The sequence below is a fragment of the Medicago sativa genome, chromosome 7 (assembly GCF_051527215.1).
Source record: "Medicago sativa cultivar Bolivia chromosome 7, Bolivia_mono, whole genome shotgun sequence".
Taxonomy (NCBI): domain Eukaryota; kingdom Viridiplantae; phylum Streptophyta; class Magnoliopsida; order Fabales; family Fabaceae; genus Medicago; species Medicago sativa.
In genome coordinates, this window is record NC_140755.1 from 56060383 (window position 1) to 56075635 (window position 15253).

Here is a 15253-nt window from a genome sequence, read left to right on the forward strand (position 1 = left end):
AAGTACATGTAAAACTAAAACAAGTAATCTACATATCAACTTATATACCTGTGAACTTCTTTGAGGTGGGACACGGCTAGATTGAGCGTGTTTACTTGCAGGAGCACTTCTTTTCTTGGGCTGACGCTCAAGGAAACTTTTATGTCGCTTAGTTCCCTTTGAGCCGGGTTGTTTCTTGAATCCCTTTGGTTGCATGGCATCAGAACTCTCAAATGATGGATGATCATTGTCATTGTCTCTACCTTGTGTTGGACATTCTGTTACTTTCTTGAACATTTCATCTACACTTTTATCAACAAACATGAGACTTTCTTCACTATGCGATGCTGCTACAGTTGCCGCTCTAATGAACTTAGAGACAACTAGTCTGAACATTCGATTTCTAGATAACTTAGGATCTTGTTCAACCTCTTTTCCCCTAAAATCTTGCACAATGCCACAACGGGCTTCTCTTGTCCACCTTCTTAAAATATACCTATCAGGAATCACCTTAACATCGTTCAGCTCAAATACTTTTAATGCATGCGAACAAAGTATGCCAAATGTATCATACTTCTTACAACTACAAGTAATGGAAGTTGAAACACGATTAAATGACACTCTAAAAGATCCTTCATGCTTCTCATTAGTGATGACATATTCACATAGAGAGTTAGTTTCATGTCTAATGGGTACAGACAAAGTCAAGAATAACTTAAACTCGTTTTGAAACAACTCAAATATAGTGTGTGTGTGTATATCTCTCCCATTTGGAGTAGTAATGGTGAAGTTTCATACACTAACCTTGCAAGCTTATGTGAGGACTCATAATCACATTTCAGTTCTTTTTCTCTCTTCTCCCCAACAACTCTTTCGAAATGTTTGAAGAATTGCAGGATACCCAAATTCGGTTTTAGACAACATTTAAAGTGAGCATTCAAACTTTCACTAACTTGTGTACTTCGCATGCCAAGTGTTAATGCTTCCTTCATATAACATGCAGCCCATTTTTTTTTATTTCATAAACTGACTTGATCCAAGATGAACCATGAAGATTATGTTCATTGACCAAGTCCAACCAAGCTTTCTCAAAATCTGCTTCAATGCCAATTTCATACATGCACTTGCTAAAATCTGTTAGCAAAGAAGCTCCTTTCTTCATCCTGTTTCCAAGATGTTTAATTCCATTCTGCAACAAGTGCCATGTGCATAAACCATGGTGAGTCTCAGGCATCACTTCTTCAATTGCCCTAGACATTGCTTGACTTTGGTCAGTGAAGATCGTCTTTGGGTTTTTGTTGTTGTGTGCTTGTAAGAATGTTTCAAACAACCATTTAAATGATGGAATTGTCTCATCATACATTAGAGCTGCACCAAAAATGATCGTACCTCTATAATGGTTGAAACCAGAAAAAAAAGCAAGTGGTCTATTGGCATCGTTGGTACAATATGTGGTGTCCAATGAAACAACATCACCAAAATACCCGTAATCCAAGATCATATTTGCATCACACCAGAACACATTTGTAATCTGTTCATCTATATCCATCTGATATGCATAAAAGAAGGACGGATTCTCCAACAACTGTCGTTGAAAATACTGTGAAAGATATCCAGCGTCACCATACACCATACTTCTTTGTCTTTTTGTAGTGATGTAGTTTCTTACATCCACCTCTGTAAATCCAACATTAGCGCTATGCCCTGCATGTGTGCTCATAAGTTGATACACTTCCTTCTGCCTTAATCCAGAGTCATCGGCCATATCAATCTCATATGCTTGTACTTCAGTTATCTTTCTATGTGATCGAAGCATGTGCGTTGTCTCTTGATTTAGTAGATCATGGTTATGTTTTTCTACAAACTCATTGATAACCAACTTTCCATTTATACTTGAAAGTGTAATTCTTGCTAAGCATTTCGTTCTAGTCTCGCCTCTCCGAATTTTTCCTTCATATGCACATTTATCCTCTTTCTTCCGTATTCCTTCCTTACAACAAACAAACCTACATGACGATACACTACCGTCTTTCTTCCTGTTTGTAAAGCGTACTCTAACTCCGAAGCCCTCACGTAAAGCATAAGCAAGGTAAAATTGTTCAGCCTCTTCTCTAGTGTCAAATTTCATTCCAAGTTTTGGCTTCCAATCATCATTTGAAGAAGCCATGTCAAATACCCAAATGAAGGTACCTGACAGGTAAATAAAAGAGGTAAGAACAAGGAGTGTCACTAAACAGGTTAACAATCCATCCAAATGAAGGTACCTACTCAGACATCAGACCAAATTTAAACCACCACCACTGATATGACAGACAAACAGAAATAAAAAAACACAACAGCTCCAAAAGTGAAGCTCCAACCTGCATACTCGATAACACGCAACAAAAGCTACACAAACCTAATTCATCTAATGCTTAACTATTAAACAGAGCATATGTATTGCTCCTAAAAAACAGAGCATATTTACCCCTTGCAATGGGTTTACTTCAATCCTAAAATAAAACCCTAAATTTCTTAAAATCTAATCCTACAGAATTGAAATTGGTTCAAAAGCTTTGTTTTCTTTCCCTAATCAAGTGTAGTTATTCCTATTTTAATTTTGATTTTGGTTTTTGTTTGTTCTCATGACCATAACTATTCAAAAGATGAAGGAAAAAAAAGATAAGGAAGAAAGAAACGAACCTTACGATGCCAGACTATCAAGCGACGGCGCGGCAGAGGTTGTCATCGGAGGCGGAAATGGCATGGAAAAAGAGCGGCAATCGTTTTTGTCACCGCTGCTGCTTTGAAATGGCAAGGAGAAAGAGCGGCAATACTGGTTGTGTTTTCCCTTCTGCACATGCGTTTTGTTTTTTAATTCATTTAAACTTGCATTTTCTTTTTTAATTTTATTTTAATAAGCCTTGACACGTGTCAAAATATGATAGGAACTATGGCACAATGTCACCAAATGACTATGGCACTGAAGTGCCGTCCATCTATTAAACACTAAATTTTTGTAAATTTTTTTCTAGAGTGCAATAGCTTTATCTATCAAAATAGCGGTCCCCAATATTGGTTATGGTCAAAGTTAAAGTATCCACTCTCATTATATGAAAATAGAATACTACCATTTTTACTTTACTACCCAAAACCAATTTAACTTAACAATTTTTTCCTTTCACAAACCTAAGGTTATGATGGTCATTTGCGGTGATAAAACTCACTTTTTGCCTCTAGATGACATCAGACCGGGATACACGCTGGGTATTGCACGCTACATCCTATTATCCAGCTTTTTCTTCATAGAGAAGTTAAAACACTGTTCACATCATTTCACAAAGGGTAAAATATGCTTTTCGTCCCTGTAATTATAGGTCATTTGAATTTTCGTCCCTGAGCTTACTAATCCTCCCATTTCGTCCCTGTAAAAGATAATCACTTGAAATTTCGTCCCTCGCCCCTTTTAATCACTGCCACGTCAGCAAATTACCAAAATGGCATGGGAAATGACGAAAATACCCCTGGCTTATTTTTTTTTTTTTTTCCTTCAAAATTTTTTTCCCAGCTTTTTCCCGAATTTTTTTTTACGATTTTTTTTCCGAAAAATTTCAGTTTTTTCAGTTTTAATTTTAACATTTTTTTCCGAAATTTTTTATGTTTTTTAATTATTTTTTCAGATAATTTAATTTAAAAAAATAATTTTTCCAAAATTTTTTTTCCCAGTTTTTCCCGAATTTTTTTTTACGATTTTTTCTTCGAAAAATTTCAGTTTTTTCAGTTTTAATTTTAACATTTTTTTTCCGAAATTTTTTAATTATTTTTTCAGATTTTTTTAATTTAAAAAAAGAATTTTCAAAATTTTGAAATTTTTTTAAGGAAAAAAAATAAGTCAGGGGTATTTTCGTCATTTCCCATGCCATTTTGGTAATTTGCTGACGTGGCAGTGATTAAAAGGGGCGAGGGACGAAATTTCAAGTGATTAACTTTTACAGGGACGAAATGGGAGGATTAATAAGCTCAGGGACGAAAATTCAAATGGCCTATAATTACAGGGACGAAAAACATATTTTACCCTTTCACAAAACAGCTGATACAGAGACATAAACCAAAAACCTTTCATTTCTCATTTCTCTCTCTTTACTTCATCTTTCTCATTTCTCTCTGTGAAATACAACTCTTCCCATCACTCTCTCTCTCTCAAGCTCAGCGCCGATCACAATCTCTCCCAGGTATCATCAAAACTCATTTTTTTTGTCGAATGATTTTATTTTTTTTTACCGATTGCATGTTGTTGGATGTTGTTCAATTAAGCGTGAAGGTCTTGAAGATGTTTTTTTTCTCATTTTATACTGTAGTCGTGTTGATGTTCTTCACTTTAATGTATGAGTGTAAAATTACAACCTAATCGAACAACATGCAAAGATTACATGCTTCAAAAGTCAGTTTTTGATTTCTATTGTATGAGTGTTAGTTTTCTTTTTTTTTTTTGTTAAAATACATTTGGTGTTTGTTGTTAGTTTCATGATCTTTGGATTTAAATTTCATGTTTTGCCGCGTAATATGCTATAACTTTGTAAATTTGATTTTCAATTCAATCTTAGATAAAAGTGGTGTTTGTTTTATGTATAGCCATAAAGCTTAGATCTTTACTTTAATCTTTGATTATCAACTAAATCGAACAATTACAAGAACTTTCATGGTAAAAAGTCAATTTTAGTTTAACTAAGTTTTTCTTTTCAGATGTTATAAGCTTTGTTTCTCACTCTACCACTATTTACACATTAGAGTCAAGTTCAATAAGGGTTCCAAACATGCTTGAATTTAATAGAGGCAATCACACTCACATGATAATATTGGCATCAACTTTATAAGCTTTGTTTGTTTGTGAGTGTGTGTTTGATTCCATCACTTCTTCACCAGAAACAGTAAGGTTTGGATTCTACAGATCTGCTGGCTGGTTTGAAGGGTAATCATGTTGTCTTAAATTATTAAAAAGTAAAAGAAAGTATGAATTTTTGACTCAGGTTACAAAAGAAAGTATGAATTGAATTTGAAGTTAAATTTCATGTTTATAACTCATTGGAAAAATTAGTCAAAAGAATTTTTAAATTGAATTTTATTTTGAACATTAAAGGTGAATTGAGTTGGTTATATTTGTTGTTACTTTATATTAGTAAGTTTGCATAGATATTGTATTGTAAATATCAATCATGTTATGCATGTAAGTAGTTTTGTTTCGTACCATTAGTTACATTTGGCTAACTATAACAGTTGTCATCTATTACTGTTTTAATCATATTAGAATTCACACTTATAAAATTGATTTTTTTTTCCTCCATATTTTGAGTAGGAAACCATCTGTGTGACTGTTGCTGAAATCAAAAAGCTCAATGCAAACAAGTTTGGATGGACATATGAGGCTTGCAGATTTTGTAACAAGTCAGTCAAGATGGAGGAAGGCAAACTGATGTGTGACAGGAAGCATATCAATGAAAACCTGATAGTAAGTTATATCCAACTATAACTTTGACCAATTCACGTTAGATAAATGGATGTATCTGGATCCTGTCAATAAAGCTTACAAAGCTACACATCTACTTTCAATTGCTATCAAAACAAACAATACTATTTTGTCACCTTATTTCTAACTTATGTCAAAATGGAATCAATACCATGTGATCACAAGTTGCTGAATAATTCACGTGATATTGCTGAAACAAAAGGTTATTAAAAACTAATATTCATAATATTATTTTGGTATTCTTTTATGTACCTTATCTCTAAAATACAAGGACATGTGCTACATAAAAGCTACAAAAAATCATGCTGCACTTTGTAAGTACCCAAGTTGCATGCGCAAAACATTTCTACCCTCAATTTTGTCATATTGTGCATTGATTCCTATATTGAATTTTTTCATCTCCTAGCTACTAGGTCATACAAACAATAGTCTTGCAACTTGAATTGGCAAATCATCAATAAAACCAACATGTATGTTTTCTTATTTTTAGTGAAAGCACCTGGAGGATGTTGGAGACATATAGGACACGTGAATCAACACACTTATCTCATTATCATATTTTTCATTCAAATTGTTTTAAACATTTTCCTTTCAATCCACTAACAATGGAGTCCAGCGCTTCTTCTATCAGTGAACTACCATCAAATCAAAGAAGAGGGCAATCCAGCAGAGCTCCATTGATGACAATTGAATCCAATAGACCTTCTTTCTTAGTTGTTTGCACAGAAGTATTGCATACATAACTTAATAAATTTTATCAATATCTCTTTCATGACTTTTATATACATGCTACACCACTAACATAATTTATTTTATTTTCCAGATTATTTGCGAATTAGATCCACTTTTTGTAGCAGAATATTTCGATGAACTACAAGAACAATGGATGCTACAAGATGGTATTGGCAATTGTCATCAAGTTGAATTTAACAAAATCCTCACTACACCGATACTTACTACCGGTTGGCATGAACTTAGAGATTTTTATCATATCGCAATGAATCTGCTTATGTCTTTCACATATTTAGGTGATAGTGTATTCCAAATCAAAATATTTGATGGTTCTACACCAAAAAATGAATATCTACGTTACCATAGATTGACTACTTGCATTACTCGAGATCTAACATTTCAACTCACAGTTCCAGAAAATTCAATAATTAGTTCAAAATTGGTAAGCTTTTTTATATCTATAGTTAGTTTTTTAATACTACTTATTACAGTTCCCATTTTTTACAACTCTAAATATTTCACTATTTTATATCATTTCATTGGTGTTGCAGATTTTACCAACTGATCTTGGGAAATTTTTACAAGCTAAAAACCACGAATATCTTAGATTATGTGGAACAGCTAACAACGTCACAATATGTAAATTGCTATTCATAAATGATCCACAAACAAATACCACGATTGTTATAATTGGAAGTGGATGGAGAAGATTTTGCTCATGCAATCACATTGCTCCTGAGACTCTTCTAGAATTCAAGTGTGACTCTATCATGGCAAAAAACATCGTTATTGTATTTAGATTAACTAGACGATATTAAAAGTCTATTATTCTTATTGTTATAATTATTCTGTAACTTTGAGAAATGGTATATTTTCCTATGTTCTTCTTACAATAAATTTATATTGCATTTTTGTTCTACAACTCATTTTTTCACTATCAACAATAAAAGTAATTACTTTTGCAACGTACCATGTCGATAAGCGCGGCGAAGCCGCACCGTACCGCGCGGCGAAGCCGCGCTACCCGTGCTGTAGCACGGGTATCTCGACTAGTTGTACTTGTAAAACTTTGTTATATTGGAGTCACATCACATGCAGTTTGAGAGTATTTCATAGTTTGTTATAAAAATGTAACAAACACACTTATTGCTCCACTGCCCTTTCTCCATCTGCTAAATTTCCTTTTCATAATAGACAAATAATAATAGTATATGGATAAAAAAAATTATAATACAACTCAACTTCTTTAAGTTCACACCCACACACACTATATATTTCCTTGTCTCAACTTTTGTGGCTCCAAGGTGAATGTTCTTTACTTTCCCATGCTAAACTCCACCCTTCTTCCTTCTTCCTTTTTTAATTTGGGTATTTTGTGCTGAAAAAAATGGATGTCTTTTTGTCACTTTTTTCTAATTTATTTGTAGTTTGTATGGATGAAGAAGATAAAAATAAATACTAATAAAAAGAAAAATGAAATAAAAAAGCTTTTATGTTTATTTAATATTAAAGGTTTAGAATTTGTAAAGTCTTACCTTACTGAATATGGACTGTAATATTCATGTGAAATTGAGTTTAAAAGATTGTTACCACACTCAAGATGGAATGCTTTGTTATGCTCTTTTTATTTGCTTTGATTGATGTTTATTTTTTGTTGGTGTTTTGCTAGCTTCTTCTTCTTCTATTTTTATTCTTTTTGAACAATTGGTGGTTCTGCTTTGAGTAAGTTCTTCTTCTTTAATAAAAAAACATTTATGGTCTTCATGATTAGTGTGATCTTAAAGAAAATCTTGTCGCAGTTCCTTAAAGTCAGGTACAAACAATCTTTCCTTAAAATTGAGTAACCCATTTGTCAGTTTGTATATTTGTTGCATGTTATTATGAGACTATAATTTAAGAATTTTTTTTTTTTTTTTGGTAGATTATTTTTCATTTTTTTCTAATGCATAATATTCTGAGTCGGGTGACAAAATATGGGGCTAGCCAGGAGATAACCAACATGAGTATCAAATATCATCAGAGTATTTAGGGATCAAAGCAACAACCACTTGGTTTATAGTATTACCACGGTTGTAGAATATTTCAAAGCTGAATCCTTTTAGTTTAATATCCCCTTTTTGTGTTTATGGAGTTTGTATAATTTTGCAATTAAAATAAATAGTTCAACTGGGTCTCTATTTTGAGTCAGTTATGACCAAATTCAAGGCTATACTAACATTAATCGCATAACCAAGAGGAAATTTTTCCTCAAGGTTCGGGTTGACATGTGGCGTTGATCGGTTAGCCGAGAAAGGCATGTCACCAAAGGCTTGTTTGCAATTTTCAGAGACATTTATTATTAAGGCACGTGGAGTGTTATAGTTGTTAACACAATTTGTGTTGTTGGGGTAGCACTTGGGTGACATTGTGGTGCCATTGTCATGCGTAGTGTGTTTCACGAAAATGGTAACATATTAGATGAATCGCTGGGTATTGTGTGTGTGACAACTAGAGATGCTCCAACATGTGTTTCCCCTCTCTCTCTCTTACCACTTATTTGCCCTAAAGGATGTAAGAGAGAAATGTGCACTTACATCGTGAATACAAGTTGAGGGGAAGTCGAGTTGTTTAGGCCATTAAACTAATGTGTCGATGGACCTTGATCGGGGTTCGAAGAACTATCTATAACACTTGAAGGATTAGCTAAAATATTGTTTGAGCGCGAGGAATTTGTCGAAGAAAACCAAAGGCAACTATAAGAAAAAATTTACACATGTGTGGATCTTCAATCACTTAAATCATTTTAAGGTAATATATAAGGAGGACGATATTTGAACTTTGCCCTCACAACTCGTAATGAGTTTCTTTCTTCCATTGCAGGAGACAAAGTTTTGACAATTCTAGCCTTTTATACATCATTGTCAACATGACCGAACAAATTATCTTCTCCACCTCTAGTGCCTGGGTCTTGATTGTAGCCCCCAACACCGAAGGTGGAGCAAAGACTTTGCTCGTTCGTTTTGGCGGTGGTTTCTAAAGAATTGGAGTTGTCGAGAATTTGGATCTTGTAGTGGATGGCTGGAGGAAATCATCCAGAGTTGTGAATGTAGGGGTTAAAAAGTTTTTCTTCGTGTATGTTCTCTTACAAATTATTTAAGTGATTCAAACTCCACAAAGGTGTCAATTTCTTCTTCTAGTTCCTCTTGATTTTTATTTTACAGGTATCTTTTTATTGGGAAATATTTTAAACAAATCTCTGGGGGAATTTTATAGTTGTTTTCTTCTTCATCAAAGTCCTTCACAACATTGGTTTTGTGGCCTACGAGCTAGAATTTCCCCCTTCAACTCGTATTCACAAGGTAGTGCATGTTTCTCTCATTAACCCATTTAACCCATCTTTTTGAGGATTTAAGTGAAAATAATTTAAATGTGAAAGAAAGAAAGAAAGAAAAAAAGAAGGAGAGTTTTGAAGATATTTTTTTGTTGAGGGAGAAAGGAAGAGAGTAATTAGTTTGAGGAAAGAAGTGGTAAAAGAGAAAGAAGAGAGAGGAAAGAAGTTTGAGAGGGGGAAAAGAGGAAGAAGAACTTGAGATATTTTTTGCGAGAGGACTTGAAGACTTTGGTGAAGTGAAGTAGAATGAGATTTATCTCATAACTCAAATAATAATTTCCTTTTCAAATTTACAAAACCAAAGGGTAAATATGCACCATTAATTCAAAAGAAAAATAAAAATAAACCCATCATGATAAGAGCTTTTTTTTTTGCCATATAATAGGAACATGTTGACAGGTTTATCAAATGGCAAGCAATATAGTCAAAGAAAATTTAAAAGATAAGATTAACATATAGTCAAAGGGAATGAGCTTTCTAGAGCTTGTTCAAAATAGTTTGAGTATAAACTTCTTGAATCATCATCAAACTCATTCCTTTGACTATTCTAAGTTTTTTCTTCAATTTTCAACATTGTTTTTCCCCTTGACAATTATGAATATACTATCTCTGCCTCTAATTATAAAACAAGTTTTTTCTTTTGTCCTTCTTTGGAAGACTATTTTGAAATTTCAAAATACATTAATTATTTTTGACTAATATACCTCTATTTGTGTTACATGTTTTTCTACAATATATAATAAATATTTTATGAAAACGTTAACTAATTATCTCTCTTAAGAGGTAAACTTGTAAAACAATAACAACCGTCAACAATTTTTGAGTTTTTTTAAAAAGAATTTATAATTAAGGACGAAATATTATTTTATCATCTGAAGCACCTCATTTTATTGCTTCCAATTATGTGATGTTTTTTCTATAAAAAAAAAATCGCTTGTTGAGAATCTCAAAATAGTACTTCTAGATAGTGCTTCAATTAATTTCCATCACTATGCCCCCTTCAAACTTTTTATTCTAATTGCGTAGACTAATTCTTCAAAGAGATTGTTAATTCTAATAACCTATATCAACAATCACAATGTTAAGCACTATACGAGCAACAACTGATAATGTTTGTAGAAAAGGAAAGAACGTCAAATAGAAACACATTAATTAAAATGTTGTTTGATATATTGAAACATTTTAACAAATATGAATAAGAAATCAAAAAGTTTAAAGTAAACATTACAGAATAATCAAATGATATTTAATAAATTATAATTACCATCGTATCATAATTACTAAATAAGAATACATAGCATGTAGTATTCGAAAGAAAAAAAGGATTCAGTAACAAATGTTGCATTAAGTCAATTTCAATGGAAAAGACTAGACAACGTGTAAAATGAAAAGGAAAGTCAATTTCAAAAGCATTCAAACGATACCATATATCAAGGCTTTCATATTATTGCAGCTCTATAAAATATATACATATATTTTAACATCTAAAACAAAAATGACAAAAAATGTAGAAATATGTGTGCATGCATGTCTCTATTTATGTGTATGCATGTCACATAACATAGTTACACAATAGTTTTTAGTTTTCTATAAAATCTATATTGCACTAGACATAGACCATGTCTGGTTTTGATCTCTCTACTTCTTCCCAATCCCTTGTCATCTCTGGGATTCAAAAGGTAATTTGTATGGTCATATCTTGTCAAGTATTCAGAGTAGTGGTATCAAATCTTCATGTTGGCAGGGTGGAGTTTTTGTTGACGTGGTTCCATTGACGGTATGCATGGAGTGTTTCAAGTTTTATGGTGGGTGTAACATTTTTGACTCAGTTTTGTCTCTCAGTTCATATTATTAGAATATCATTTTGCTATATTCATAATTTAAGTATCACTACATTTAATATTATTAATCACCACAAATATTTTTTTTTTGTCACAGTGAGCATAACTCGATAACTCAGTTACAGGGACAATGCATTAGTATATGCAGAGATCGTTCGAACCCGGGCACCCACTTATATTTACCTTAAAAAGTGATTTGTAGACGCTAGACTAATTGACCCAAAAAAAAAAATTGAAGACATTTTGTCATTATATACTATTAACTTGATTTAAAAGTTTTGAAACATATTTTAGGGTCTGTTTGTTACAGATTAAAATAAAAGTGACTTTATAGAGATTTTATGAAAAATCACAATCTTTTTTCATTTGTTTATCCTAATAAAAATCATTTTTTTAAAATAATTTAATTTATTTGGATACAACTATATAATAGCGCTTTTGTATTACAAAATTAGTTCAATCTTTTGATCTATATTTTCTCTCTCATTTAAAAAATAATAATTTTTGAGAAGTTGTTCTTAATAGCTTCTCATTTGAAATTGTTTTTAGATTTTTTTTAGATTCTGATTTTTTTTTAAAAGATGTAACAAACTATGCAATACTCTTAAAAGTGATTTTTTTCTTATAAAAAAAAAAAAAAACTATAACAAACAGGCTCTTAATAACATTTTTTAGGAAGAAATCCATTGCATTTCATTAGCTAAAATGCTCCAAATACATGAAGGAGCATCATATATGATGTGGGAGCTAGGATTTAATGGGGCTGCCCGAGCTAACTCGTGGGCAACCCTATTTACTTGTCTCCTATTGAAATCTATTTTGTAACAATAGTCTACCAACATAAATTATACAACCAAACTCACTATTATCATCTACAATTTAATTAACATGATCAACAACTCTTTTAGAATCCATTGCAAAGTCCAATTTGTCGAATTGAATATTTGACACCCATTGCAGAGTTGCGTGTAAAACCAAAACTGGCCTATTTTTGCAGGGACCAAAAACTATAAAAAAAAATTGCAGGGACTAAAACCAAAACTAGCCTATTTTTGCAGGGACCAAAAACTATAAAAAAAAATTTCAGGGACTAAAACCAAAACTGGCCTATTTTACAGGGACCAATACCATATTTTAGCCTATAGAAAAATGTCACAACTTACAAGGTGTAGTTATTGTTTGAATAGTTTTCCTTTTTACCCCTCATTATTAGCTTTGCTTATGAAATTTTGTAGAGACTCTCTCATATAACTTCTCTATAGCCCAAAGGTTAAAGGGTGGGACGCTGAAAGAGTTTAAGAAGGTGGTTTCGATCCCTACTGTTAACATTTCACCCTCCACAATGTTCTAACAACTTACATTTGCATATTAGAAAAATGAAAATTCTCTATGAACACTTTAAAGCTTATATGGATTTTTCCTTAGATTCTTATATTAGAAAAATGAAAATTCTCTATGAACACTTTAAAGCTTATATGGATTTTTCCTTAGATTAAGAGCCCTAAAATTGTATTTATGAGAAGCTCCCTTAAGTGTTTCAATATACAGTGTTGGTAATACATGTCATTTTGGCTTATAAGAGAAATCATGTGAAACTTGTTTTCTAGGAGCAGTGCTTTTAAGGCTTTAGAGTTGAAGTTGGTTCCTTTATTTCTTGATACTATTGTATTCATCACTTGGTTGAAATTAGCATTCTGACTGTGGCTTGATGATGATTTTTTGATTTATAATGTTAAGGAATAATCGAGGTTTGGATGATGAAGTGACTGAGAAGAATGGGCTAGATTTTGAAGAAGCTAGTGAAGGAAGTTCACAGCCTTCTTCTGTTGTTGGTCAAAGGAAGAGACTTCGTATCTACTAAGAAATTCTACAAAGTTATGATGAAATGAAGATTGATATATAGCAAGAATTTGAAAGAGGCGAAAGAAAAAATCTTGAGGTGTTTTCATTTAAGTTTTTCTACTTAGCCACATGTTTTAATTAATATTAAGCAAAAGCTTCAAAGGATTAGCATTAGCATCTTCTAAGGAAAGTGTATAGCATTAGCCACATGTTTTAATTGATATTCATCATTCAAATAGAAAGTGTATAGCATTAGCATCTTCTAAGGAAATTTGATCTCTGATTAGTTAATCACAGAAAATAACAAAATTTAAATGGCCTAGTCAAAGTCAAGTAGTAGAGAATCATTATCTTTTCTTGTACTTGTTCCATAATGAATGTTTCTGCCACATTCTTCTTCTTGATTTTGCATGCTTCATGGATGAAAACTTGTTATCATCTTGGTATGTAATTGAAATTGTAGTTCATGTTCATTCTGAAATAAAATTTCAAAAGATTGTAAGAGAGGATATGTGGAGTTGAAAATTGGAATGAGGTTTATCATGAGTGTTGTTTGATTGTCACAGGTATAGGCCTGGAACATTGACTGAGAAGCCTAGGGGCTTAAAGTTATGTGATTATGATGTACCAGAGACCACATGTCTCATATTGGTTGGTCCAAGTGGATCTGGGAAAAGTAGTCTCATAAATAGAATCTCTAAGGTGTTCGACGACGACAAATTTGCACCCGCAAGAGCACAAGTATCATGTACGGTTTTTAGCACTTTAACTTTGATATCAACTTGAATAATGAGGAAGTGATTTCATTTCATCTATATATCTTTGTTTATTGACCTAAATGTCCATTGCATTTATCTTTTGGTGCTAGATAATTCACTTAGAGGGAGTGGAACATACTTCCTCCATGAGTATATGATTCCAAGAGACTCAAATTCTATCTGTTTGTATGATACACGTAGTTTGTCGGATAATTCTCATGAGAATAATGAAATGCTAAGGAATTGGATGACAAAAGGTGTTCGTCATGGAGAGTTTGTTGTCAGGTTTGTATATTTAAGTACTTAACATTCCCAATATTCTCGTATGTTAAGATTTACATCACGTTTTACAAATTCTCTAACAAGAGTATAGATAATCAGGGACCGAGTAAAAGTTTGAAGGGTAAAGATGACAAGAAAGGCTTCTTTTCCGGTACGAGCAGAAAAGTTAATTCCGTTATATGTATCCTTAATGGTCTTTCGGTTCTGAATGTGATTGAGAATGCTGGCAGTGCTTTGGAGGCACGGTATATTGAACAAATCGTTTCTACTTTCAATTGCCCTTTCCTATCATTTAAAGGTATTTTCTCAACAAGCTTATGTGTTTTCCCCTTATAAATTTGATTTAATAACAGAACTGTTTTCTTTTCAATCTGCCATAATTGGAATGTTGAGATATACTCTTGAGCATGCTGACAGAAATATTCCTCAGAAAAGCTATGTTATGAATAAGGTATGTGTTATTTCTCTAAATTTATAGCTATAAGCTGATAGTAAAATATTTTTTTTCTTCAGTTGATATGACTTAGTGAAATAGGTTGAAATTTTATATATTTGGACCATAAAAACAACTAATTTTTGCTTATAATCGAGACCATCAAATCAAACACTATCTCGATTTTTTATTTCTCAATGCAGATTTTAATAAAACCTCATTGAGTTTGCAATTTGTTGGTGCTTGCAGGTTCATAAAATATTTCTATCACTATTCATGATTTTGCTGATACTAGCAATAGGATTTGCCATTGGCTTGGTACAAAGGAAGTTCATGCACCAGTTCCATGCACCTCAACTGCAAGCTTGTAGTAGATGTCACAATCACTAATAAAAAAAATTAGTGGTAATTTGAACAATTTCAAATTAACAATAAGCTTTATTTTGATTTCAATTAGTTTGGTTGATTTTTTTTTTTTTTGGCGTTGGTGGATGTGTATGGGTTGGGTTGGTC

General features: G+C 32.4%; 1 protein-coding gene and 2 pseudogenes across 2 annotated transcripts; 2 read left to right on the plus strand and 1 right to left on the minus strand.

The window, feature by feature from the left end:
- Nucleotides 1-781: 781 nt before the first annotated feature.
- LOC146906921 (protein FAR1-RELATED SEQUENCE 5-like) lies at nucleotides 782-2936 on the minus strand (annotated as a pseudogene).
- Nucleotides 2937-4047: 1111 nt separating this feature from the next.
- LOC146906922 (uncharacterized) lies at nucleotides 4048-7136 on the plus strand. The gene is made up of 4 exons (XM_085726845.1): nucleotides 4048-4190; nucleotides 5312-6210; nucleotides 6306-6656; nucleotides 6766-7136. The coding sequence occupies exons 2-4, from the start codon at nucleotides 5989-5991 to the stop codon at nucleotides 7030-7032; spliced, it is 840 nt and encodes a 279-aa protein (XP_085582971.1). The 5' UTR covers nucleotides 4048-4190; nucleotides 5312-5988; the 3' UTR covers nucleotides 7033-7136.
- A 5988-nt stretch (nucleotides 7137-13124) lies between these two features.
- LOC146906923 (uncharacterized) lies at nucleotides 13125-15130 on the plus strand (annotated as a pseudogene). Its single transcript, XR_015020176.1, has 5 exons — nucleotides 13125-13364; nucleotides 13834-14015; nucleotides 14136-14314; nucleotides 14392-14758; nucleotides 14990-15130. The product of XR_015020176.1 is annotated as an uncharacterized LOC146906923 (transcript).
- The last annotated feature ends 123 nt before the right edge of the window (nucleotides 15131-15253 follow it).

Bases quoted from the DNA above. Each gene is read 5' to 3' on its own strand.
- LOC146906922 (XM_085726845.1), top strand. From the start codon at position 5,989: ATGTTGGAGACATATAGGACACGTGAATCAACACACTTATCTCATTAT. The intron at 6,211-6,305 runs GTATTGCATACA...TTTATTTTCCAG, and splicing joins TCTTAGTTGTTTGCACAGAA to ATTATTTGCGAATTAGATCC. The intron at 6,657-6,765 runs GTAAGCTTTTTT...TTGGTGTTGCAG, and splicing joins CAATAATTAGTTCAAAATTG to ATTTTACCAACTGATCTTGG.